Source organism: Apaloderma vittatum, unplaced genomic scaffold, assembly GCF_000703405.1.
Source record: "Apaloderma vittatum isolate BGI_N311 unplaced genomic scaffold, ASM70340v1 scaffold12651, whole genome shotgun sequence".
Taxonomy (NCBI): Eukaryota; Metazoa; Chordata; class Aves; order Trogoniformes; family Trogonidae; genus Apaloderma; species Apaloderma vittatum.
The window spans coordinates 1-26,058 of record NW_009697430.1 but is presented as its reverse complement, the minus strand read 5'-3'; the positions used below and the strand labels follow the sequence as shown (position 1 = coordinate 26,058).

Genomic DNA, 26,058 nt, shown 5'->3' with positions numbered 1-26,058 from the left:
GGAGCACAGGTATGCTCCCTAGCTTCAGTGTCCGGCAGAAGCAGGATGGATTTTAAATGTCATCCATCAGTTGCTCTTGCAGAGTATAGCTGGTACGTAACTGCAGTTACAAGTAAGACTAAGGTAGTTGAATCTGCTCAGAGAACAATAATAATTTAAAAAAAATCAATCATTGAATAGAAGATGATTCTTTAGAGATAATTTTTCAATCATTCACCAAGCAACCCGTCTGACCAACCTAGAGAGGCAAAGGAGGAAAACACAGAAGGTTCTGACCAAGACACTCATGGAGGGTTCTTGATCAAGCTACTCCAGAAACCAAAGCATGTGTGTGACTACTGGAGTCCCTACTGAATCAGGCATAAGCAAAAATACCACTGTTTTCATCAAAAAAATTTAAATCCTACAGTAACCAGAGCAGCGAGCCCTGCGGGAGGTCTCTCCAGCAAAAGCCCGGAGCTCCTACAGTCCAAGCATCTCCCAGAGATGCAGCAGGAGAAGCACTTGGTGCCGAGGCGAGTGGCGAGGCCGCGGCTGCTCGGGAGCGGGGAGTTGCACCTCCGCGCCGACAAACACTGGAAGCCTGACATGGCCTGGTTTGCACCGAGGTCCCACATTACATCATCGTTCGGCCAATCCCACTTGCCCCACGGGCTCATCAGAACCGACATTCACACCCCAGAAGCCACTTTTCTCCCCCAGAATTAGTAATGAAATGAAACCACGTTCAGACCAGGACAGCCCCTGACCAGAGCATGGGCTGCCAGGCCGTTTGCATAACAGCGCCTGGAGCATGCTCGGCGGCGCTGGCTAATTCCTCTTTGCAACAATGGAAAAACCCAGAAATCCTGGTGAATAAGCTAGTCTGTGTCCTAAGTCAGCCCTTGGATTTCCTCCCTTTCTTGAGCCTGTCTCGCCTCTGCAAAAGCTCCGCTGGGGCTCTGCAGCCAGCCTCGGGAGCAGAAATCTCAACAAGCTCACAGTTATGTGCTCGGCTCTCAGCTGTTTGCTGCAGCCAGGAACTGGCTGGAAATCAGTTCAAAATGTTCCACTTCCAAACCCCACCCCACAACCCCTGGATCTCTCTCTTCATACTCCTAGAAGCAGGCGCTGGGGGTTTTAACCACTTTGCTTTAGCATTGGGAGACCAAAGGACATCTTTTGCGTTGTTAACTCACCTTTGCCACTGGTGCCCCAAGACAGGAGCCAAGGCAGACCCTGGTCCCAGCTCCAGCAGTGATCCCCTCGCTCTGCTCCCTCACTGTCCCTTCACCAATGCCCACGCCTCTCCTTGTCCTCATCTCGAGAGCCACAGGCATCGCCACCCACCTCACCTGAGCTGGGGCCGGGGCAGCACACCACCATCCAGCGTTTCATATCCACCAGCCCGTGCCCCACCGCTTCCCCACAGGTTCTGCCACTGCCTCATCCTTGTTGGAAAGTGACAGCCACTGCTCCACGGTGCCATGTGCCAACAAGAAAAACCCTCACACAGGTCTCCTGACTGTGACCGTGGATGTGGGATAACCCAACTGCTTAGAGGAAAAGGTATGGAGACTGTTGTTGCTCTCCCTTTCTTGGCCAATTCCAAGATGCAGTCTAGATGTGGAAGACGCCAACCAAAATTCTGCACTGCAAGAGCAACCACAGCTCTGTTGGCCTTTGACGTGACACCATATCACTCCCATCTTCTCCCACTCCTACTCAGGCAAACTCCTTTAAAATCAGTGAGACGAGACCCCCCCAAAAAACTTCTACTGTTACACTAGGATGAGGTCCTTCTCCCCAAACCGGGTGAAGCTTAAATACAGCCCAGGACCCTGCTGAAAGCTTCAGCCCGAGGTGGCTGTGGAGCACAGCAGTGCTCCCTGCAATGCCCTTCAACCAAAACAGGTTCTTTTACCCCAGACCGATGAAGCTCCGCTCTGCTCTGCAGGGTCCAGCAAGGTTCTCCACAGAGCACGCTGTGGAGCACAGCAGTGCTCCCTGCAATGCTCTTCAACCAAAACAGGCTCTTTTACCCCAGACTGATGAAGCTCCGCTCTGCTCAGCAGGGTCCAGCAAGGTTCTCCACAGAGCATGCCTGCATTTCTTCTTCCTGACCATTTCCCTCCCTGTTGCTGAGAGGAAAACTACCTCTGCAGAGCCGCTTCAGCAGCGAGGCCAGGCAGGGCCGTGGACGCTCCTCTGCCTGGTGCCAAGGGGTTAAGCTCACATTAAGTTCCCAAAGCCAGTTGCTTCCAACTGGCTGCTGCCTGTGGTTTGTGGGAAGGGATTTTGCTTTTTAATAACATTATAAATAGGGCTGTGTTCAGCATACTGCAAACCCAGTTACTCTCTCTCTCTCCCACCCATCTCCCTCCTCCTCCTGCTTCTCTTCCCACCAGACTAATTCCAGATCTGATCATGAATCGGTCAGGCTTGTTCCTCAGTGTCCTCAGCCTACTGGCATGCCTTGCTTCCATGGCGCAGGCATGTCCCCCAAGCTGCCACTGCCACGGTGGAGACCTCCAGCACGTCATCTGCGACAACGCGGGGCTGAAGAAGATCCCCAAGGTGCCTGAGCAAACGCGACTTCTCAACCTGCAGAAGAACAACTTCCCTGTCCTGCCAACCAACGGCTTCCGTGACATGAAAAAGCTGGTGTCCCTGCATCTCCAGAGCTCGCGGATCAAGGAGATCTCAACCGGAGCCTTCCGGGGGCTCAAGAACTTGGTCTACCTCTATCTCACTGACAATCAGATCAGTGTCATAAAGCCAGGAGCCTTCGATGACCTCTCTGACCTCACCTACCTGTACCTGGACAAGAACAAGATCCCAGATCTACCCAAAGGGCTCCTCTCCCCTCTTGTCAACCTCTTCATCCTGCACTTGGGCAGCAACAAAATCCGGGAGCTGAAACCAGGTGCCTTCAATGGGGCTAAAGACCTGCGCTGGCTCTTCCTCTCTGACAACTCCCTCACCAACCTCCTGCCTGGGGCCCTGGAGGATGTAGAGAACCTCGCTGTCCTCCACCTGGACAAGAACCAGCTGAGCAACTATCCCGTGAACGCAATGAGTAAGCTGAGAGTTCTGGAGGAGCTGAAGCTTTCTCACAACCCCATTGAGGTCATCCCTGACAATGCCTTCCAGTCCTTCGGGCGATACCTGCAGACACTCAACCTGGACAACATGAAACTGAAGAAGGTGAGTCTCTTTCCATTCATTCCAGATAAGAAACACAGGGCTTCTCCTTTACAAAGCCCTCGGTTTGCTGTCCCTCCCTTGCAGAGGACAGGGCAGATGCAGGTCTGCAGGCTCTGCAGACAGCGAGGCACTGGCCAGTCGACAAGACTCCTGGCATGGCTCAAGTGAGGGATGAGAGAGAGTACTCCACCCTTTCGTTGAGTTATTTTATCATCTGGAGCTGATCAGACTCTCTGGAAAGGCAGCGCATTCCCTCCCAAGCTGGAGGTGACACCAGTCATTGAGAAAGGTATTTGGGATGCTCCAGGACAATTAGCAACCTTCCATCACCCCAGACACAAGGCGTGGGATGAGAGGCAAGTGTCTGCCTCAGACTCGAGGGACTGAAGGGCACTGCCACCTCGCAGAGCTGAACATCTCTGCCTCCTTCCTTCAGCCTAGGTACCTCTTGTAGGTTGCGAGGGGGAGACTCCTCTGGAGGGGCTACAAAGAGCAGCAGTTGCTTACCCACCCCTTGCAGACAGGTAGGCCTACAGACTTTCGCCTCTCCCCATGCCTCCCAACTTTACACACGATAAAGAAAGGTTTGTTTATTGCTGCTCTCTCCAGAAGAACTCACGTAGCACCTTACAAAGGGGCCCTGTTCCCACTGAAGAGCAGGAGGCACATTCAGGTATCCCGAATGGCAAAATAACTCTCTTCTCTTTCTGTAAGAAAGCACGATCCATAGGCAGGAACATCACACTCGGGGAACCACTTGCAGTAGGACCTCTGAAATGTCAGACAGCGCAAGAACAGAAACAAGCACAGTGCAAGAGCGTAGAATCATAGAACCATTTAAGTTGGAACTGACTTCTAAGACCATCAGCCTCATGTCCTATGTAGCTGGAAAGGGAGAGAGCTGCAGGTGGAGTGGAACAGTTCTCCCTGGGACGATACTTTGCCAGGAAGCCCAAAGACAAAGGGCATCCAGGTAAGGCAAGTCAGGACTTCCCAGCACCCACCACAGGCAGGAAGATAGGATTCTTAGCAACAAAGAGCAACCCAGAGGGCCTCACAGGGATAAGAAGACCACCCGAAAGCTAGCAGGAATAGAGCACACCAGAGTTTTCAAGGGATACAGCATCCCAAAATGCTCAAACCCTGGAATTACATCTTGCCTGGGTCGAGAACACCACTACCTAAACCAGCTCGGTAGCACTCGGTCAGTATTTAAACCCTCATCCACTAATCTCTCCGGCACGGTAGTAGGCAAATGCAACACTGAAAAACAATCTACTGACCTCTCCAGGCAAGACCTTGGATATGCTGTCACAGCACTTCTGTAGACTCAGTTTTAAGGCAGTTTCATCATGCACAAATCAAAAATTACAGCTGAAGTGTTGTACCAGCTGTAAACACATCACAGTCCCAAGTAATAAGTTGAAGAAATCAGACTAACCCATTATGCTGGGGTGCTCCGGGGAATTAAGAGTCCTTAGATTGCCCAGAAAGCAATGGTTAACAATTCTAGCCAGCACCTGCAGACAGCTTCTGCAGCCAGATGCCTCCTTTCCTCCCCAATAGCCCAATAAGACACCAGTTTATGGGATCAGCACTAACAGGGGTGGCCTCTGCAGTGTTAGGGCTCGGGTTCTTTTTCAGCAAAACAAAGCTCCCATCCCAGCTCAGAGGTTTCTCTTCAAATCCCCAAAAGCCTCGTATCCAAACAGCCCACATGTGAACTTTGCACTGTGAGGATATGTCTAATTGCAGAGGACTCATGACCTAGGAAATCACTACCAAATACTTTAAATGCTGCTGGCATCTGGACAGCAGCTCTTTCTCCTTCACAAAAACACTGTCCTTAGCCATTCTTTGCGAGTTTTTGAGCTGACAAAGTGCAAAACCTTTTCACAGGAAGCTATCCCAGCCTATCTTGCACTTGAGCAGGATGAGGAGAGTCCCTGGGCTGCTCTGCAGCTCCAGCACAGAGCTCCGCTCCCCACCAGCATCATGAACCCACATCACCACCTCAAGGACTGAGTTGTGTGGGCCAGGACCCATTCAACGCAGTTCTTGGAAGTTTTATGTACACCCCTCTCTGTGTATTTACTGCAAAATAAATTACAGCAGCAATCCTCCATCTAAATATGGGGGGAAAAAAAGGAAAAAATCACCCGTTTCTTTACAAACACACGCTCTGGCAGGCAGCGCAGCAGCTGTTACCAGCAGACGCAAACTCTTCTCCTGGGGCTGGGAGAGGAATGAGCAGCTGAGACAGTACACCTCTGTCCAAACCAGAACGTGGCCAGGCTACCGCCCCGCTGCAAGGCGTGCCAGCACCTCTCAGAGCAGAAACACTCCCAGCACAGTAAAACCTACCGAGGTCAGCTCAGTTTTGGGCTGCAGAGGCCAGCACCACTGACTATCCAACAGTTACAGGACTCTGGGAGTCTCTTAGCTAAGCTCTAATCCTATCCAACGTTGCTTAATTTGGAAGATGACAAAAGTTCACAGCTTAAAATAGTGCATTTCACCCGTCAAGCTTTTCAGCTTAGAGAACTTGAACAAACGCTGATGGTCCCATCTGAAGTGCAAGCTTCTGGTCAGAAACGGGAGCACAGTCCTTCAGTGGGGGGGTTCTGGTAGAGCTAGTGAGTCTCCTCTCCACCTTTTAGAGAGCTTTCCCCTCCACTTTGAGAAGGGAGAGAAAAGGTTTGTCATAGCCAAGAGGTGTTTTGTGCTTTGTCACCGACCTCCTCTCCAATTCATCACTGCCAAGGAGGTTTGTCTTGAGAGGTTTGCTTTCAAGAAGAAACTTTCCAACCTAAATAACCATGGGCTGAAAAAAGGCAGGGATGAGACCTCAGCCGAGAGAGGAGAGGGATGCAAAGCTGGGTCTACAGCCTCTCTCCTCTCTTTGGCAGCTTTTTTTAAGGGAGACTCTTCCTTAAAGCCTGCCTGTTAATTGAGAAAGAACAAATCTGGCAGCAACCCTTGCAAACAACCCACTGTAAATGAGAAGAAAACGGAGGAGGTTGAGGTGCTGGAAACCTACCTCTATTTCTACACTGCTCAGATGCCAAGTGTAACTTTCCACTCGGAGCCCCCGGGCACTGCCAAAGTCTACAGCCCCTTCAGACGCCACAAACACTCCCTCCTTCAGCCATTCCAGGACAGGCAAAGCAACAGGCGCTGGGAGGATTTCCAGCCTTGGAAAGGAATACACCCAGAAAATATCTTCATTTAGAACAGAGAAGCATGCCTCCAAAATAAAGAGGGCTGCCAGACTTCACTTTATTTAGGGATGTGGCTGCAAAGACATCCTCACAGAGGTTTGGGATGTAGTTCTCTTCAGACAGAAAACTCCATCACCCATGAGCCCACCTCTCTTAGGTGTCCAGGGCTTACAGGGAGTCAAGACTTCTCTCTACTGCTCCTTCTCTTGCTCCCTCCTTGCTTCTGCCGCTAGAGGTCTTGAAAAAAGGCACTCGGGTTTGGAGCCCCTTGCCCTAACTCAGCGTTCCTCACAGTAAAACGTTGTGCTTTAGTTTTCAGACAACGCATTTGCTGGTGTGACCGTGCTGAAGACTGCTCACCTGGAGAACAACCGGCTCACCCAGCTGCCCCGCAACTTCCCCTTCGACAAGATGGAGACGCTGATGCTCTCCCGAAACGCTTGGCACTGCAACTGCCAGCTAGCACACCTGCGCAAGTACGGCACCAGGCGCCCCTTCCCTCCCCAGGGGTGCTCCTGGGGGGCCCCCCAGCCGTGCCAAGAAAGAGGAGGCTGCTCAAGGCTGCACAAACGCTCAGCAGCCCTCTGCCCAGCCTGCCCTCTCCCCTCGTGGAGTGATGCCTGTGGTGGTTTGTGTCTCTTGCAAGCTCCCAGTCTTCTTCCTCCTTGTGTTGCAGGTGGCTGAAGGGCAATCGCAACCGCACCGAGGAGACCTGCTCCACGCCCGCCCAGTACCGGGGCCAGTCCATCAGAGACACCCCGGCCCTCCGCACCTGCAAGCTCCCCACCAAGAGGTCCAAGAAGGGAAGCCGCCATTAAACACGTAAGATGGTTTGCTTTTAGTCACACCTACAGCAAACCCTGAACACCAAACATACAGGGACCTCTCTCTCTGACTTCAGTGACGCTAGGGTTTGGCTCCAAACAGCTCAGTCGTTCACCCACCGATGCCTGCAACTCAGAGCTGCTCCATCTCCTGGCAATACTGAGCTCCATGAGTTCCCAAAGACAAGAATCTGCATGGAGCATCAGGGATGGAGACAACCCCGTAAACCAAACCTGGGGCTAAAGACAGGCCTGGGGCAGCATGTAAGGGTGAAACATGTAATTAACTGTCAAAACAAGGGTGGACTTAGCCCACTCTTATCCTGAGCTGGGATCACACACACTTTACTTTTCTGACTGATTGGAGATGTTCAATCTTTTGCCCTAGTAAAGGTCCTCTGGGTCTGGTTTGAAATCCAGAGCAGGACATTGCTGGGAAACTTGGCTCCAGGCCGCCCAGCCCATATGAAAACAGATGTCTTCCATAAGGAGCAGTTCTTAGACCAGCACCTGCCTTTCAGCAACTATAATTCCCATTCAAGACGCTTGGGTATTTAAAAACAAGGGCTGATGCCTTCAAATGAGTGTCCCAGAAGCAGGAGGTTCGAGACAGCAAATATTCTTTGAATAAGCATTCTGCGCCAGGCAGTGATTCAGAGACAGCGCTGGCTTCCCCCTGAGCAATGAGCTCAAACACCAACTGTGAAAACCTCTCACACAAACACCTTCCACAACTGGAATCTACCACGAGTATTAAATTCAGTGCACAGAGTAGCAAAAAAAGCCACAACTGTCATCACTCCACCCTAAGCATTTTATTTTTCCTATTCCAGGAACAAGTCTGGAGCTTTGGATGAGCCTGCAAGTTTGTAAACTCTTGGGAAAGGGACCTTGGCTCATTCATTGCGTAAAGCGCAGCTGCATGAACAAGGGTTGTCCCTGTGCCCCTTCGTAACAGAAAGCAGGAGGCAGAAGCTCGTCCGAAGTCTGGTTGTGGCCACTTGGTCCCCAGTTCAGTAAGGATATGCATAGCAGGATGGAGAAAGTAAATTTATGACCAAAACATCAGGGATGATGCCAGCTCCTCAGCATCTTTCTAAAGTGGTTATTTCTCTTACAGTGCCAGAGGTTTTAGGGATTAGAGATGGAAATACCAGTCGTTCCATATAGGGCGGGTAAAGTTCCGCCCTAAGGTTGGAAAACTTCAGTTTTCTAAACCACAACACTTAAATGTATTTTATTTACAGGTCTGGCCCTTCTTAACCTTCCTCTCTCCCTGCGTGAACTCAATTCCAGTTCACTCCTCCACAACGAGAGTAAGGAAACCATGACAATAATACCCGTTCTTCTACAGCATTTTCCATCTACCTCTCTCAAGTATTAACAAAGTAGAAACCTATTTATTCCAGTCTTGCAGAAAACAAAACTTGGTACCTTCATGTGTCAGGGCCAAAATGCAGGCACACAAACCCACCCCAGCATGGTTGGCATGATTTTGAGGAATATGAAGTACCTGTAACTTCATCGTGCACCTCTTGAGAGCCAGGCAGCTTGCTCAGATGTCAGCTAGGGGGTCTGTAATTTCAGGGATGACCAGTGACTTGGATCACTGACCACACTTCAGATGAAAAGTTGCTTGGCAGCTTCTAAAAAATTCCCTGCCATGAATTCTCAGAACTGGGGCACCAAAGTAATTCACTACTCTTAAAAAAATTTCTCTGCAGTTTCTTCTTTTATGAAGGAAGTTTTCACTGACCATCAACGTTTTGGGTATGATACTCAAGAGTCACACAGTGAGTGGGCAGAAGTAGTCAGAGATGGGACTAACCCACCTCCTCTACTGTGGGAGCTCACAAAGGCTCCTTGACTCTTAACTCTTCACTTTCAGGTGTGGGTTTCATTCACTCACTGTAAAAACAAATAGACACATACTAGAAGTTTACTGATCTGCTTGAAAAATCCCCTTAAACATGTGGACTCTCTCTGTTTTTCTCCCTAGCAGGCCCCGCTATGGCCTGTCCTGGTGACCGGTCACTTTAACCATCAGAAAACTACTGACTTCTGAGTCCTTCCTTAAGCTTCTCCTAACTGCCAGGAAACATCTCTGATATATCTGAAAACCTCCAGCCTCCTCCGAATCCCCGCTTCTCTGCTGATCGCAGGATGGAATACACCTTTTCAATCTTTTCCGACATCTATGTATTTTAAAAGAGGCATTTTTAAAAACTAAACTATGCATGACCATACTAAGACAAGCTAACCTAGATCCTGCCGGTAAAACACAGTCATCTTTCCCCGAGGCAACACAACCCACATCCCCAGTCAACCAGTTGGTCGCTGCCTCTCCCCTTCCAGTGGAGTAGAAGCAAGCGGGGAGGTGGGAGCATCCCTCCCCCAGCTGCTTGGTCAGGAAATTTGGTATCAACCCACGCAAAGAGTCTCCTCTGCCTTCCCACGGAGGGGATCCCTGCAGGCCAGGGCTGAGGGGGACGGGTGAAGCGACGACCAAGAACTGGTGGCCCTCAGACCAAGCTGCCCGCTCCCGCCAGAGGCGGCAATCCCTCTAGGTCAGCCAGAAATCCTTTAAGTGAAGAAGTCCTGGGAAACCCTGAAACTGGAGCCACCTGGAGACTGGATTCCCTCCCATGCCGTGGGGTCTACCAAGATGCACGTACGTCCGAGAGGAGAAGATGTGCACCGTGCAGCCTGGCTTGGGCACCCCTCCTCTCTCTCTGCCCGTACTCCAGAGGATCTCACCAGACACCAGGATGACTGTGGTTTATTGTCACGGCTAATACAATGCCACAGTTGCAAATTAACTGTGTTTTTTAATCTTAAAGAGTTATATAAATATATGTATATTTATTCCTCTGTAACTGAGTGTAAATGACCTTTAAGAGGACAAAAATTCCTCTGTCTCCTATATAGAAATCAAATTGTATATTTTCTTATGTACATCTTCTGTATAAAGCTCTTGCTGCAAAGATGAAGTCAACGAGTCTCCCTGTGTCTGTCTGAGGGCTGGAGGATCAGAAGTAACACAAGACCAGTGGTACAAATATAGACTTAATCTTCTTTATCCTATGGGCAGAGCAACTGTTTGGGAGGGCTTTATTATTTCCCTCTCTACAAAGCAGGAACATGTGACACCTAACGAGTCCTGGGCACTTGCAGTAGTGTCTGAAAATACGTTGCGAGGCCAAACTCAAGCCTACTACAAAAATAGGTGGCTGTCACTTGACAGAGCCTGGGCAAGCCTTTTCAGCTTGGTATGAAGAGCATCACATCCAGGAAAAGCCCCTGCTCACCTCTGAGACTGCACCAGGACAGATGCCCTCAACCCCCCTGGCCCACAGCAGAGCACACACTCGCCCCTGTAAAACCCGGTGCTGGCGCAGCCCGGGTCTGCCGACAGTAACACACCTCAGCTGGCTCCCAGCCCCACGTGCTTACCCATCCCACAGGCTGCTTCCGCAGTGTTTGCAAGCAGTATGGCACCCAAGTCACCTCCTTCAAAGCAAAACAAAAAAGTCCTTTTTCGTCTCAACCTTTCGCTCACAGGCACACACATGCAGACGGCAGGAGCTGTCTAGGAAAGGTGTCACCTGGAGTGCCACCGATTCCCTCTTGCACTGGCCAAGGGTGCAGGGACATGGGATGAAGCAGCAGGACCCATGCTCAGACACATGCTGTCCTTCTGGCAAGGCAATGCCCAGTGCTGCCCGTGGGGACTTTGCCATTCGGATGTTCAGACTGAAACGCACAGCACACACTGAGGGTTTCTATCTGCATGCAGCCCGGGATGGGGAAAGAAACTCGACAGCTCGGCAGCGAGATGAACACGTGCACCCACCCACACTGATACAAACCAGCAACGCCTCCTCCATCATCATTCATCCTTGCAGCGTGTACAACAGAAGGGTTTATAAATGCTTTGAAATGCACCAGCAGAAGCTCAGCTTACGACACTGAATGCAACATCTTCTCACAAAATCTCCTCCCCAGACACCCCACCAGCAACCCAGCAGAATCTCCCTTCTTCCTCCCAGCCCCTTGACACCTTCACTCCTCAGCCTGGCTTCACACACATGCTCCCACCATGCCTGATCCTAGCAGCTCCGGCACCACTGTGGTGCAGGGACGCCCAAACTCAGGGTTTCACCACAATGAACACCACTTGTAGCTCTAGTCACAGCAACCACAACTCACCACCATCTCTGGCATGTGCATCTTGGTGATAATCTTCTTCATGATCTCAGGGGGAACAGGAGAACCTGCGATGACTCCTGGAAGAGAGAGGAAAAGATTATCATCGTGAAAACCATCTATTTATTCGCAGGAGCAATCTCTCAAGAGGTTCTGCACTCCCAGATTTAAATGCTGGCAAGACCTTTGGGATACGCAGGTTCCTGTCAAAATACTTTTTATTGGTATGGATACAGGTCCTGGCTATTTGAGAAGAAAAGGTGAGTTTGCATGAATGAATTAAGGGTTGGCAGAGTAAACTCATTAGCAAAATAAACTCTATAGCAGGAACTTAGTCCGAGCTGTAGTTCCCAAAAAGATTCAGAACAGAAAGAAGCACAGATTTTTAGGAGAGCGAACACTCCCACCCATCACCATAACCATGAAAACAAAAACATTTCCTCCTGCCTTGCACAGAGCAGCCCTTTTGGGAGAGCGTAGATCACATTTTCACCTCTTTGCCCTAGGATGACAGAGCAAGGGAGCCTGGCAAAGTATAGGCTTTGCTGGCGAACAAGACAGAATCATTTTTCATACAGCAGAGATGATTAGGTAATCTCTTTAAACATTTCTTTACACTTCGGCATCATCTTCTCTCTGTGCTGCCACTGCCTCAAAAGGGCTGGTGGTCTGCACATTTCTGCTTGGCTATTTCCGAGGCTGCCTGCGAGAGCTCCAGCACGCGTTACCACAGCCTCTCCAGTATTTAGATGAATGACTTCAGAAACAGGCAGGAAACTTCAGGTCAGAGAAATCACAGAGTAGCTCTGTTTTAGGGACTGCACCAGTCCAAAGCACACAAAGCATCTGCTGCCACACGGTGGTGGCTGGTGAGACCAGAGTCGAGCAAAACCAGGCTCCCCGGCAACCCGAGACAGCAGATGAAATGGAAAAGTCCTTCCCCAATCTGCTCTAAGATGAAAGGAATCTTAAAAATTCTTGAAGGAAATGCCAAGGAAAGGAACCGTAGCATCAAATCAGCCGGGAAACACAAGGCTCATGCAACTAAACACTTTCCTCCAGAAGAGCGATTTGTCCACAAAGCTTAATACAGTCTCCCAGCATGGAACCAGTAATACTCAGTTTTTCAGCATTTTTCCACTTGAGCTGTCGGACTTACCTCCTCGGAGAGTTGACAGGTCGTAGGAGTCAAAGTCCACCTGGGAGAGCATGTCTATGAACATGGTTGGCGTGCCGTGTACAAAGGAGCATCTTCAGGAAGGAGAGAGAAAAGGCAAAGCTGAGGAGTTGGAAGCAGGAGCAGCCCCAGCTCAGCACTCCATCCTGTCCTGTCCCAGCACATGTGGGGCCACGGAACAGCAGCACAAAGGAAGGGACAGCAGACACACTTTTAATTCATATACATATACATATGTATGCATATATATAAATATATGTGTGTACATATTATGCAGACAGAGCGATAGCTCTTTTGTTTCACAATCTACATGTGAAGAACAAGCTGGAAATGGAACCAGCTCAGCAGCAGAGCTGGACTCGGAGCAGGAGAACTTGGGGTAAAACACACCAACCACAGCAAACTTTCCAGCCAAAGCCCTACAGAGCGACCCAAAGGATCCCTTATTTTGGGGAAAAGCGTGACAAATTCCCAAGCATAGCCAAAAAAGCAGGATTTAGGCTCCTGATGAGCCTGTGCAAGCATGTGCACCAGCAAACCTGCCCCTCCCATCATAGGAAGGCAGAGCGTGAGCCATGGCCTGGTGGGGGATGCAAGCGCAGAAAGCACCACCACAAGGCAACGAACCCCTCTGCAGCAAGACACAAACAAACCCTCACTTCTCTCGAGATATTGCCTCCAGAGCAGCCTTCCCCTCGAAACTCGGCGACGAGAAGATGCAGGCGGAGCCACGCAGAGCCATCACCATGGAGCCTCCCACCGAGCCCAGGCAATGGTAGAGGGGTGCAGGCATGCAAACGCGGTAGTCCTGGAATCAAGGCAAAGACAGCAGTGAGGGGAGGAGATCCTGCAGCCTGTGAATAGACCATGTCACTGCTGGAGCTCAGAGATCTGAACGGTGGAGTTTTCCTCAATTCATTTAAAACTTGTTTGAAATCTGATCTTTATCTGTGTTCCTGTTAGGTGGAAACATGGCACCGATGCTTCCTGCTTTTAATAAAAACCAGTTTAAGTTTTCAATGTCAAAATCTCACTCTGTAATTCTGCAATGTCTTTGCTTTGCTTTGGTCTGATATGCTAACATTATCATACGATATGCCACAAGAGAAGAGTGGTAGCGCTACGACAGGCATAAGATATGCAGGACTTGGCACATGCTAGTAATTTTATTTGGTTTTTAAAAACACCACAGGCTCTGAAGCCTGATTGAAACAGCCCATCTTTTTGCTGCATCAAAGTTGTTGTGTTAGAAATAAGGACTTCAGAACTTCAAAAGGAAAAATTCGCTTTTAACAATTTTTAAAAGGAACTACAAACAGAAAGGTCAGCTCCTGATGAGATTGTATACGACATGAACAAAGTCCTGCATATAGATTAAAACTTCATTCAACAGAATGCAAAGCTAAACATCCAGAGTCCTGTAACTATTTGAAATGACTATAAACCAAAATGAAAAGTGATTAATTTCACAATTTTTCCCCCTCAAAAAGGCATCTTTCCTCTTCCCCCGAAAAACTCCACATGAAACCAAAATTAAACATCAGTGAAATGAAAAACATTTTGTACGAGTATCCCTCAACATCATTTGCAGGAAAACATCCTGCCCAACGCTCTCCGCACGCGTGGTCTCTCTGTGGCAATGCAGACCATCCCAAACTGTGTTCCTACCGAGACCCACCTGCTCTGTGAACCCCAGCCTCAGACCGATGAGATTGGCATTATTCACGATGTTCCTGTGAGAGAGGGTGGCTCCTTTGGGGCTTCCCGTTGTCCCCTGAAAGACACAGGACATTATGGAATGATGCCGCCTTCTCTGAGGATGAGATATGTGTGCTCCTCAGGCAGACCCTGGGGTGATCTTGCACTTTGTTCCCAGACCTGGGAAACTTTGTTTTCTTCTTTAACAACATCTCAATCTCAAATCAGGCAGAGAAATGATTGGACAGAATTCATGTAACACCTCCTCACCTCCATTCACTATTGAGAAAGGCCTGAGCAGCAAGAATGAATGAAGTAAGAGAAAATGCTAAAATATCTCCTCCATCTTACAGCAGAAGATGGAACCAGGGCTTGGTGTTTGAGGGTAGAAGGCAAAGGAAGCGGGATGCTCAGCATCACACACATCTTTCCCTGTGTCCCCAGCAAGGAGCCCAACCACAAGGCGCGGAGCAGGCAGAAGCACCTACTGAAGTGAACTGGATGTTGATGGGCTCATTGCAGGAGAGGGTCCGCTGCACGGCTCTTAACTGCTTCACGTGGCTGCTGTCGCCAGCCTGCATCACCTCGTCCATGTGGAAGGTGCCGGGCATCTTGGAGTCCACTGTGATGACAATGGATAAGTCAGGTAACCTGGTGGGAAGAAAAATACCATTAACAAGAACCGAGCGGGGAGAAACCTGCCTGGCTAGGGCTACGCTGCTCAGGGCAAACCTCCAGGACAGCCTAACCCGTTCTCTTCAGCTGAGACCCTGTGCAGGTCCTTCTTCTGCTAGAGCCTGTGCTGTGCAGCTGAGAGGACACAAGGCAGGATGCAGCTGTGAGGTCAGTGCAAAGACACCAGATGTTCCTAACTCACCTTTTGCTCTTTATTCCCCCTGGACTGGATTTTTCTAGCTCAGGACACGATTGCTTTAGAATATCATAGTATTTCTGTGTTTTAAATTGAGTGGGAAACACCAGTGCCTTACAGCCAACCTGTGAAGGGAGACAGAAATTCATGAGAAGTCACATCGGGTGGATGTTCAGGACATGATAATGAGCCATCATCACCGACACAGGAACGTGCGCAGCCTCGTGACCCCACACAGCAGGTGTGAGCCATTAACACCGCACCAGGATTTTCTCCATGGCTTGTTTCCACAAGCACACGATACAATGAGCTCTCTTCAGGTTAAACCTGGAGATTTTTAACTCTTCCTAGCAAACGCCATGACGTGCAGTGGTTTAAAGATTCACTGTAGAGCATGAGAAAGGTCTTTGCACAATGAGGGTGCAGCGGTCACACTCCTGGGGCTGGGGATGATGCCTCCAGCAGGCAGGTTCACTGGAGGTAAATACAAACTGAGCCCTTACAGATACAAACTCGTACAACCCCACAAGCGCAGGGCAAGGTGCTGCTGCTGCACCCCCAGAGCCGTGATACAGACAAATAAATCACCAGAGTTGATCTGAAAGGAAGAAGTTTGAGGAACTTTAGAAAAATAAGGAAACCTAAAGACTGCCTCTTGCGTAAAAACAAGGTTTTGTTGTGGAGTTTTTTAAGGTGTTCCATTTCCAAGATTTTTCCACCTCTTCTTAAAGTGTTAGCTATTTTGAAAATTAAAACATTTTTCTTTCAAGCTTTATACTTACATAATCCTGAAACAAAGCGCTGTAATTACTCCAAGAACTTCTATTCCTTTTTCAGCAGAGATTTGCTGAATTTGACCCAGATTTGCAAACTGCTTTCATCTTCCAAAAAATGCATTCTTGTCAAATAAACTATTTACATAAATTATTTACTCGGCTGTTTCCATTATTTTCCCAAAGTCCATGAAATAAGGAGACCAAGGCTATGCCAATAAATTATTTGTAAGTACCCTCTGGGCTTTGTCAGAAGGGAAGACAAACATTTGCTCTGTGTTCTGGAACAGTTTGCCCAGAACCCAGGGGACTGAGTCTGTTCTGGGATGTTTTGGGCCTTTGTAACTTTTCACTACTAGTTCCTTCTAAAATACTATTCTGGTTGAACCAACTTTGCAAAACAGACTCTGCATGAAGAGAGGAGCTTGCAGGACAGATGCTATATGAGATAAGGGTCTCTAGTTGGGCATCTCCCACATAGCCTTAACCTGCGCAGCAGCAGATCCATCTTCAAAGGACCTGTCATATGAAACCTGTCATCAGTTTGCTTTTACAAAGCCCTGGAAATTCAGAGGAATGGTTACTCAGCACTTATTTCTGTATACGACAAAGGGAAGGAACCTGTCGGAGCAAATAAAGGACTGCACAGGCTGACAGGGTCCAACAGGCAAAGTCCTAAAGACTTTCAGGGCTTTTGTTGGGCAAATACACAACAATTAGAGGGGTGAGGGACACCAGAGACCCCAGTGCCAAAGGTAAATGGGAGAGTCTGGAACACCAGGAGAGGCTGAGGCAGGACTAACCCTCAACGGAGCTGAAGCACGTTTCTGCTCTTACCCCACTGATGCCCCAGATTTACAGTGGGGGAGAAAAATCAGAGAAGAACCTGATACACTGAGATGGAAAGGAAAACAAAAGCCAGGTCTCACTGGGAAAAAAAGGAAAGTATTGTTGTTTACATTCCCAGCTGGTAAAGAGAAGCAGGAGAATATCCACACTGGAAGAGACTTCACTGCAGCACTGTGTTCAATCCTAACACATGAACAGAGGAGTGACACCACCGTAAGAGGATTAAACAAAGGATGGAATGGGAACTCAAACTGCAGCCCAGCAACCAAATTAGAGTTACTGATGCAAGAGAAAAGTCTCTGCTGCTAGAAATTATCCCCTCCTTTGTAGATAAAGCCAGAACTTGGATGGTGCTGGTAAGACCCAGACGTGGTTGCAGCTTTTCTAATACCAGCCTTTGATTTAAAGTTGAACAAACCACAGAGGAGCAAGTTAACTTCTTAATCCTAGGATTAATCTCCAGTAGTCAAATGTTTAGTAACCCAAATTCCTCATTACTGGAGCTAAGGAGCCAAAACTGTTCAAACTGATCAGTGCTCTGCACGCTGCAAACTCAGACCCATGCAGAAATACGTGGGGAGCAAAAGCAGCAAGGATTAGACAGCAGAAAGATGGAAAGCAGTGGTAACACGCGGGACTTAAACCAAGTTAAACTGCAAGGCCAGCAAGGCCTAGGACAAATCTGGGAAGGAGAAAACAGGCTACCAAATAGGCTGGTCCTTTCTGAGTCGTCCTCCTTTCAAGGTTGAAATCCCAGATGGTGATTTTTGCCCTGAGCAGGAGGCAGGCAGGACGGCGTGAGCTGTGGCGGGGGCAGCCGCATGGTGCTCTCCCTCCCGGGCAGGCTAGAGCATGAGTGTGGGAAAGTCAGAACCGACTGAGGACAGATGTTGCCCCTAGAGATTGCAGCCACGCTCTGTTACAACACAGTGTCTGCTGTCCTGGCTGCCAGCTTCTTGGGTAGTCCCTGGGGCAGATATTTAGTCTTGCCTTGTCTTTCTCATTCCCTAGTAAATGACCGCTGGCAGGTGTGGCTGTTACCGAGGCACTATTGGCAGTACGTGGTTGAGAGCGAAGAGAGGGGGATGAGAAGGATGCACAAGTCTCCATCTAACAGACAGGGCGGCAGTCACAGGGAACAGCAACAAACGTGACCACTGAACAGCAGCTTCACCCCCTGGGACATTGTGTGCCGGTGTTCCCTCTGCAGGGCCACCACCAGCCCTCCTCAATAGGCCCAGGTCTTAAGTAGATGCTCAAGTGTCCCCACCGTCCCCTTCAGCAGAGTTTGTACAAGTTCTCACAACAAATCAATTGGCATCACCAGCAAGTGCCGTACAAACCTTCCTGATGACAAACTCCAGCTCTAGGGCCTGGTAGGCTGGATTCACTGACACCTGAAAAGGAATAAATAAGAAGGTTGATCAGAGCTTTGCCTTAAAATACCTCTCCACTAACACATATTGCAACAAAAAAGTTCTCCCAGGGATAAGCCACACTCAAAGCCTCTCCTCCAACACATAGAACTAAGAGGTCACCACCACAGGAATTTCACATTCACCAGAAAAATTAGCTGAATCCTCTATTTGCACAAAAGAAAACAATCAAAAAAGAGAAGAGAAATACGCACGGTCACATAACCAAAACAGAGTTTCAGGAAAAGAAACTAGACCTTCTGTCTCCCAGGCAGATATTCAATCCACTAAACTGAAGACTCAAAACTGAATGACAAGTCAGGTTTCTTGAGGGAAAACCACGAAAATTACAGCTTTCTCTCGTCTGACTCTCCACAAAAGCATTATTGGCCACAGGAATTGAGTTCACCATCAGGTTCATACTGAGCCATGCTCAACCATCCTGTTACTGTGTCCTAACAGACACTGGGATGAACCACGATGAAGAAGGACCAGAAAGTAGAGCGCTGTCCTCACCATGGTGCACTGTCTAAGTGAGATCCATTTTGGTGCACATGCCATCATACTATCAAGTGAAAACTGGCTTTTGGGGATACGCAGCTTGGACTAATTAAGTAATACAGCAATAATAAGTAATACAGGCCCTATTTAAAAGGGAACTAAATAGCTGGTAACTGTTCAGGACAGCAGCATGCTACATAAAAATGGTCCAACAGGCAAAAGCACATCTCCTCCTATCATCAGCTGCTGCAAGCTAGTTCACAGCAATCCTTTCCTTGACACTCCATCCTCTGCGGTCTTCTTTCTGACACAGTGAAGGACAAAGACGCAAAGGGCTGCACAGATCCTCTCTAAATACTGGATTTAGTAATAGTCAACAGGCTGGGAAAGAACATGGAAAAAAGAGACAACTACCTTTACTCTACAGGATCTCCTATTGCTTCCTTATCTCCATTTCCTCAACAGACCACTAAAAACCAGACACAGCAAACTCCTTACCAGGATGATTCCTGCCTGGGAAGTTGCAAACTGCATGAGAACCCACTCGTATATATTGGGACCCCACATTCCCAGCCGGTCTCCCTTCTTCAGGCCAAGAGCCAGAAGTCCAGCTGCCGCCCGGTCCACCTGTAAAACACAAGAGAAGAGCCTGAGGTTCACGCACAGGATGCAGTGGGGGATATTCTGGGGAAAAAGCATCATCTTTGAAACTGAAATGAGGCAGAACATAGCTCTGCCACTCAGCCCGTCAGCCTACTGCTGCAGCAGCAGCATCTTCTGAGTCACAGAGCCCAGACCAGCCTCTGCTTAGCAGGCTGACTGCAAGTGTGAAAACATTAAGTGTGGAATAATACGAAAAAACAGAAAGTAAACCAAAACAGGCAATTACGTACAAGTAGTTGCAAATTAATCCTTGCCCAAAGATTGTTTAGTGTCTCATCGACTCAGCTTAGGGTTAAGCCTCACCTAAATGCTGGGCCCATCTACACTGCTGGATCTGTCTCCACTCCAGCATATCGCCGAAAAAGGACTCGGGTGAGGAAAATCGTATCAAATAATTTTTAACCAATCTGAGGTTCCTATCTTCATGAACCTGAACTCAGTCACTATATGAACATGATTAATGTGCAAGACGGTGTGTGCAGATGCGTGTATAAACATTCCGAGGTACTCAGAAAAAAGTTTCTATCATTTTGTTATGTTCTTAAATGAACATATGACATCTACCTTTTAAGTGATAGGAATTTGAGGAATAGCTTTTCTCCAATTTAGGTCTTGAAATACGGTCTACTTTTTAAAATCAGGGCGGAAACAGCTAATCTTGTTTATCCGAATGGATGTAACAAACATGGTAGTAGCTCTTAAAAAAAAAACCAACACGAAACTATCTTCCTATCCAAGATCATATTGTACATTTAATAGAAACTTTACAGGTGCCAAGCCTAGAAATACTTCCCTTTCAGTTAGAATACATATAGCCACATTTTTTTGTGATATACATGCAAGCACACACATGCATAGACACAGCACACCCATTGTGGTATATGATACTGAGACCAAGTCCTTGACTTTGCTCAGTTGCCTTTGTGCTTGGACCAGAAACTTCCACGTGCTCAGGACCTCCAACAGTCAGAGGAGAGTGACTAATACAGGAGCTGGAGCCTACTCCAGTAAAGAAAAACACTGTGATTCAGCCTGTAACACATCAGATAGGGGCGATAATTTTTAAGTATGAAAGTTCATTCTGGGACACATAGCAAGCATTTAACCACAGTGCCTTCTCCCTTTGATCTCAAGAGGATAAAGGCAGCTCATGCCTGTTGGCGTGTGCTGGGGAGGAGATGCTGTTTACCTCTGCTCACAGCCACGATGAAGATCTGCCTACAGCAAACCTCGCTCCTGAGCTGAGTGATGAAACCATTTTCCATTTCTCCATCACGCCTGCTGCTGCCTGGGCTCTCCAAGGCACGAACTGTGCACCTACCTCCTCTTTGAACTGAGCAAACGTCTTCCGAACTCCCTCTCGGCAGAAGACCAAGGCATCGCGGTCAGGAAACCGCTCGACTGTCTCATCCAGGCACTGGCCCATGGTTTTGGAGAGAAGGGGAATGTCTGAGGTCCCCTGGACATAGCTGTTGGTCAGCCTGCGGGAGGCAGGGGGTATCCCTGTGTGCAGGGCACTGTGAAAGAAAAGGAGAAGTGTCAATAATTTAATACAACCCATTGATACAATTCTCCCTGGCATGTGGATGGTCTCGGTAATCCCAGTGGATCCCCCTGGACCTGCCCTCACCAGCAGCAGCACAGGCAGAGCCTCCATCCCTCTGCTGGAAAGCAGGACCCTGCTCACTGGTGGGGAAGGAGCCTGCACCAGCCCTGCACAGCTTGGTCCTACAGTCACTCGCCTGGAGTGAAAGCTACCTTGGACATTTCAGGATATGTGGACAGAAGACACAGTTTACTGAGAGATGGCAACTGGGTTTGGTCTTTCTGCAACATTAGAAAGGGCAAATAATTTGGAAGGAACACAATCAAAACAGTTTGTAAGGAAATTCCCCCAACTGGCTTCTCTCTGCTGGAAAGAGAGGTGGCTGAAAGAGTTAAAATCAAAGTCAGAGATCTGTCATTTTATCAGTCTCCAAAATAGTCTGCAGAGAAGAGTCTAATCCTCCAGAATAAAAACTGTTTAGAAGAGTTCAGAGAAGTTGACCTGCAACTGAGAGGCATTTTCGAACTAATGGTCTGTGTACACAACAGCAAGAGGGATGTACATGCTTTACTGTCTCTGCCAGCTATCCCACAAAGAGTTTACGACACTGAAGACCGTAAAACGAGGAGGTACCAACGAGATGAAAGAAGTGCAGGGGCAATAATACAGAAGGCTCAGAGGGTGGAAGAGACTACACCCACTGTAAATAGACAGGAGGGGAGCACAGGGGTGCTTCAGCAGAGCAGCACCAGGGAGGAACGGCATGGCAGGGGCATGCCAGGTCCTTGAGAAGAGCAGTGCTGGAGGGGGAACATAGCAGAGGGAGGAATGATACCTCAAACCAGTGTCCTGGTTTCTCTCTCCACCTCCCTCTGCTCCAAGCTTCTCTCCACCCCAGCAGCAACCCCCTCCACCCCGCTGCCCTCCCTGCCAGGCAGCCTCCTGCTTTCTCTGTCCCTCCTCACATGACCAGGAAGGCCAAGCTCAAGCAATGCTTGTGGGGTGCACAGCTTGGAGGCAACACCCCATATTTGCAGATTCAGTGTATAAAGGGGAAATCCCTGCCCAAGAGAGCAAAACCACATCAGTCTGAACTCAGGTTTTTCCCCATTTCTTACTGGATCAGTATTATGCAAAGATTTGGTGCTATTTACACAAAATAGTTGTTTTCCTGCCCAAGAGAAACAAAAGCTAGCATGAAGTTAGTTCCTCTGCAGGGTGGAGCTCGGACTCAAGAGAAGCACAGAGCAAGATTTTACCTTCAGGGGGGAGGCTTGCTCCGAGAGCCGAGCCAACAGCCTGACTCTCTTTCCCCCGTGCTCTCTGGCAGACGGAAGGTTGTGCAGCTCCTCCTGTCTCTGTTCTGATAACCCTTCTGGCAGAGCTCTTAGGCAACTCACATCAAGGCTGTAGGGCTGCCCGAGGAGGAGGAGAGAGGACAAGTGCTAAAGTGAACCATCTTTAACTGTTTGAAAGCTTCTGGGCAAAGCACATAGATAAAACTAGGAGAAGAAAGAAAACTCTGTGGAAGGAAAGCCTTTCTGAATATAAGTTGTATAAAATAAAGGTTGAAAAAGCTCTCTCTAATGCAAGGGAAGGATGAATGCTCCTGGGAAAGCAGTAAAAGCCACTGCAGCCACAGCTTGAAAGGTGACCGGAGAAGCCACTGTCCCACCACTGTGGGGTGGTCTCCAACAAGCAGCTCCAGCCGCTCACACAGGGAGATGAGGAAACCTCAGGCTGTGGGAGAAAATATTTAATGCAGACAACCATGCTCGCATCTCTCTAAAACCAAGTGGCCTCCTGTTTCAGCAGAGCCCATCTCAAAACACGCAGCTTTTCTCCACCAGCTGAGGCACAGCCTGGAGCGGCCAGAGAGCAGCTACTGACCTGGTTGTGCAAGAGCACTTTCCCTGAGCACCATCTCAGGGGTCACTGGGAGCTGAGCAGGCTCGGCACTGGGCTGGAGTGGGAGCAAGTAAACACGAGCATTTCACGGACTGCACAGTTCCTCTGGGGACACCACTCAAGGAACTCATTGGTAGAAAATTTCATGCAGCACAGTGTTCTACCACGTGACTGAAAAATAAAAACCAAAATCCCACCACAGAAAAAAAGACCGAAGAGGGAAGGAAAATTATTAGAAAATTCTGATTGTCAGAAAATTCATTCAAAATGCGGAATGTCCAGCTGAAACAGACTCCTGCTCTCTGCAGTCAGTCTTCAAAAGGTGCTTGCACAACCCTGCATTGCTAACGAAAAGGGTGATATATCACACTGTCGTGTCTTGGCACAGCACTAGGCAGACCAAGTTTTCTGGTCTTGCTTTCTCAATTTTTTTTCAGGCCTGAAAAGCCAAAGGGTTTCACTGACCTCGCAGGAACTGGACTTTCACACCAAATGCAAGAAGGTACAAAAGAGTCAAATGACAGTTCCACCTCTAGTTTTCATGGCCGTGGCTACCTCCTTACCCTCAAACACAGACATAAAAGAGCATCAAAGAGCAGTAAAAGATGTATTTGTAAATCTCTGCACTCCAAAACACTGTGAAAATACTGCTGGTTCCCTCACAGTGTGAAAACACGCACAGCTTGCTCTCAAAGGTCCCAAGCATTCATGTCTTCAAATAAAAACACCAGCAGCTTTGAAATTACTGCCTACAATAGATACCTCATGCTCATAACCCGCAGTCACTAACTTTTCTCAAAGCTCTTGCTCACATGGTTTCCTCAAATGCATTAAGGAAAGCAAAACTCATTGCTGTCATCTACTTTCAGCTCCCTGAACTCAGGTCTGACGTTCTCACATGCCTCAGCATTTCTCTATCACTTATCTCCCGGCCATGGCAGAAGGGAAAGGTGCAAGATAAAACACAGCAGGGAGTTGGAAGCACTAGGGTCAGGAATGAGGCAGATACAAGATATGTTCATTATCAGTAGCATCATGATGGAAATAATGCAGGGTCTGTCTCCTTCCCACATATAGCCAACAGCAAGTGTATGTATCTTATCTAAAAGAATGTATCGCAATACTTCTAGAAAGAGAGGGTCCAAAGGATTTAGAAATAATCTTTTTGTCCTTCTTTGCTAAAGAAAACAAGTAATTCACCCTCCACCTCTTCCTAGGAAGCACCTGGTACTGCTGAAGGTAAAACATGACCGGTGTTCTGATGGCCCCATGTTACAGCAGCTCTCATTTCCCCGCCTCAGTCGCAGGAGAGCAAATAAAACTCTGCTTGCTCTTGGGTCTCCGCGTAGACTGTTAAACACTACTCTTAGCACACACATTCTGCTGGCAATACATTCCAGCAGCAAGACAGCCCGTGGTGCCTGCCCACAAGCCAGCCTCCGCACTCGCCTACTCCTGGGAATTCTGTAATCCCAGAGTTCAGCAGAGCAACCAAATGGAGAAATATCAGAAACCCGGGGACACTGCACGCCCCTCCCCAGCTTGGGTGACAAGCGGGCAAGCAGCCAAACGCCGGCAGAGCCAGAGGGCACTCCTGCCTGACGGCAGCACGCAGAAACGATCAGACTGAGCCAAGCACTCTCAAATAATCCCAGGAGCTCTTCGTATTTAGCTCTGAACAGCCACAACTAACACTTTATAGTTGTTGATACAAGATAACCAGCTTCATATTCCACCTTTAACTCTTCACCAGTCCCAACAGAAATTCTCACAAGTGACAAGAAACGAAGACAAGACAGAGGCATCAGCATAACCTCCCAGCCGCTACACCAAGCGCACAAGCAAGCTCATGCTTTGCAGCTGTGGAGGACCATGACCCGACCTGAGGTGCCATCCCCTCTGCGTTTGGATGAAAGGCCCTGCCCTCCCAGGGCTTGGAACCGTCCTGACTGCAGAGTTCATGCTCAGAATAGTTCACAGACTCCCCAGCCAGTTCCTTTGTTCATGGACACCTACCAGGAACTTCTCCCCGCAACCAAGAACTTCTGGGTCTTTTATATAACCTAACTGCAATAGAGGGGGGGTGAAAGTTAACCCTGCTCTATCCTTACCTCTTCTTTACTTTTTAAAACAAGCCTGTTGACATAAGAGTTAATCAGGTTTTGTTTGGTTGGTTTGGTTTAAGGAAGGGTCAAGTCCCTGGAGCTTTCAGACTCCAACAGCAGCAGACTTCCTAGTTACATTTTCCACTGAACCCTTCTCCCTGCACTCTTCTGGCCAAAAGGATAGACATTGCTTAATGCTAGAATTTAATAAACTTTTTATAAAGTTACTAGAAAGAGTTCACTCCTCTAAATATGTGGTCTTTTTCTCTAAGCACTTTGTGCTCCTGCCCCTGTTTCACTTCTGGGCAATGAACTCCCTGCCGTTCTCCCCTTATGATTCCATTTCCTAAGAACGGATTCCGAGGCAGCAATCTTGGCCCCAGCCACACACCAGGGCTTCAGCTGTTCACGCTTAATCTCAAAGCAGCTGAAAAGAAACACCCGGACCCACCATGTGGAAAAACAAGGGCTGCTCCCCACAGTCCTTGAGGAATTGCTCCCTCGAGTTCTCCCTCCCGGCGAGCGTTAGGCTCTCAACATCAGCTAATCCTTCAGAGCCTTTCCCAAAGCCAGTTGCTTTCCTATAGCTGTTCTTTCCCACGAGCTTGCTCCAAGAGGCAGTGCTGAAGAAAAGCCAAAGCACTGGCCTGACATCCCCCCAAATCCCAGAGCTCCTCGGTGCCCGGGACACGCTGGCACCCCGGTGTGCCCCACCACCCTGCCCACTCAGGGAGGAGGGAGATGCCACCTGATGAAGCCTGTAAGTCAGAGCACTGAAAGAGGACAGAGAAGCCAGTCTGATGCATTTTGCATTATTACAATCGGGATGGAGCTGCTGCACAAAGAACGTTCAGTCCTGGGCACCTGTTCAGAGTCCCTCCACACACGGTGCACAGCTCATCCCTTGCCCTGGTCCCCTCCCAAGCCAGCGGGACAGGCCCAGGGGATGCAGCCTGTCTTCTGCCACTTCCGAGGCATTTTAGGGGAGCCAAGGGACATCGACACACACTCCCTGAGAGGAAAAACCTCCAGCTGCATGCTGGCTAGACACCCTGCAGATACCCTGTAGACCCTGCCCCCTACCCTCCAGAGCCCCCATCGCTGTCCCTACCGCC

General features: G+C 48.8%; 2 protein-coding genes across 3 annotated transcripts in view; one reads left to right on the top strand and one right to left on the bottom strand.

Moving 5' to 3' along the window:
* The window catches only part of ACSF2 (acyl-CoA synthetase family member 2), a 29,653-nt gene extending 8,795 nt beyond the window's left edge, over positions 1–20,858 (bottom strand). Inside the window, exons 1-9 of the mRNA XM_009877631.1 lie at positions 20,706–20,858; positions 19,220–19,348; positions 18,149–18,202; positions 15,190–15,308; positions 14,801–14,963; positions 14,293–14,388; positions 13,274–13,422; positions 12,597–12,688; positions 11,441–11,517 (exon numbers count right to left, since the gene is read on the bottom strand). Of these exons, the coding sequence (XP_009875933.1) occupies positions 11,441–11,517; positions 12,597–12,688; positions 13,274–13,422; positions 14,293–14,388; positions 14,801–14,963; positions 15,190–15,308; positions 18,149–18,202; positions 19,220–19,348; positions 20,706–20,810 (984 nt within the window). The 5' untranslated portion in view covers positions 20,811–20,858. The remainder of the gene's footprint in view (positions 1–11,440; positions 11,518–12,596; positions 12,689–13,273; positions 13,423–14,292; positions 14,389–14,800; positions 14,964–15,189; positions 15,309–18,148; positions 18,203–19,219; positions 19,349–20,705) is intronic.
* Positions 2,407–9,583, top strand: CHAD (chondroadherin). Of its 2 annotated transcripts, none has more exons than XM_009877628.1 (4): positions 2,407–3,186; positions 6,720–6,883; positions 7,084–7,229; positions 9,234–9,583. In XM_009877628.1, exons 1-3 carry the CDS (start codon positions 2,407–2,409, stop codon positions 7,223–7,225), a joined length of 1,086 nt encoding a protein of 361 aa, XP_009875930.1. In that variant the 3' UTR covers positions 7,226–7,229; positions 9,234–9,583. The 2 variants fall into 2 exon arrangements, with proteins under 2 accessions (XP_009875930.1, XP_009875931.1); XM_009877629.1 differs by having other exon boundaries at positions 9,231–9,355.
* Positions 20,859–26,058: the final 5,200 nt, after the last annotated feature.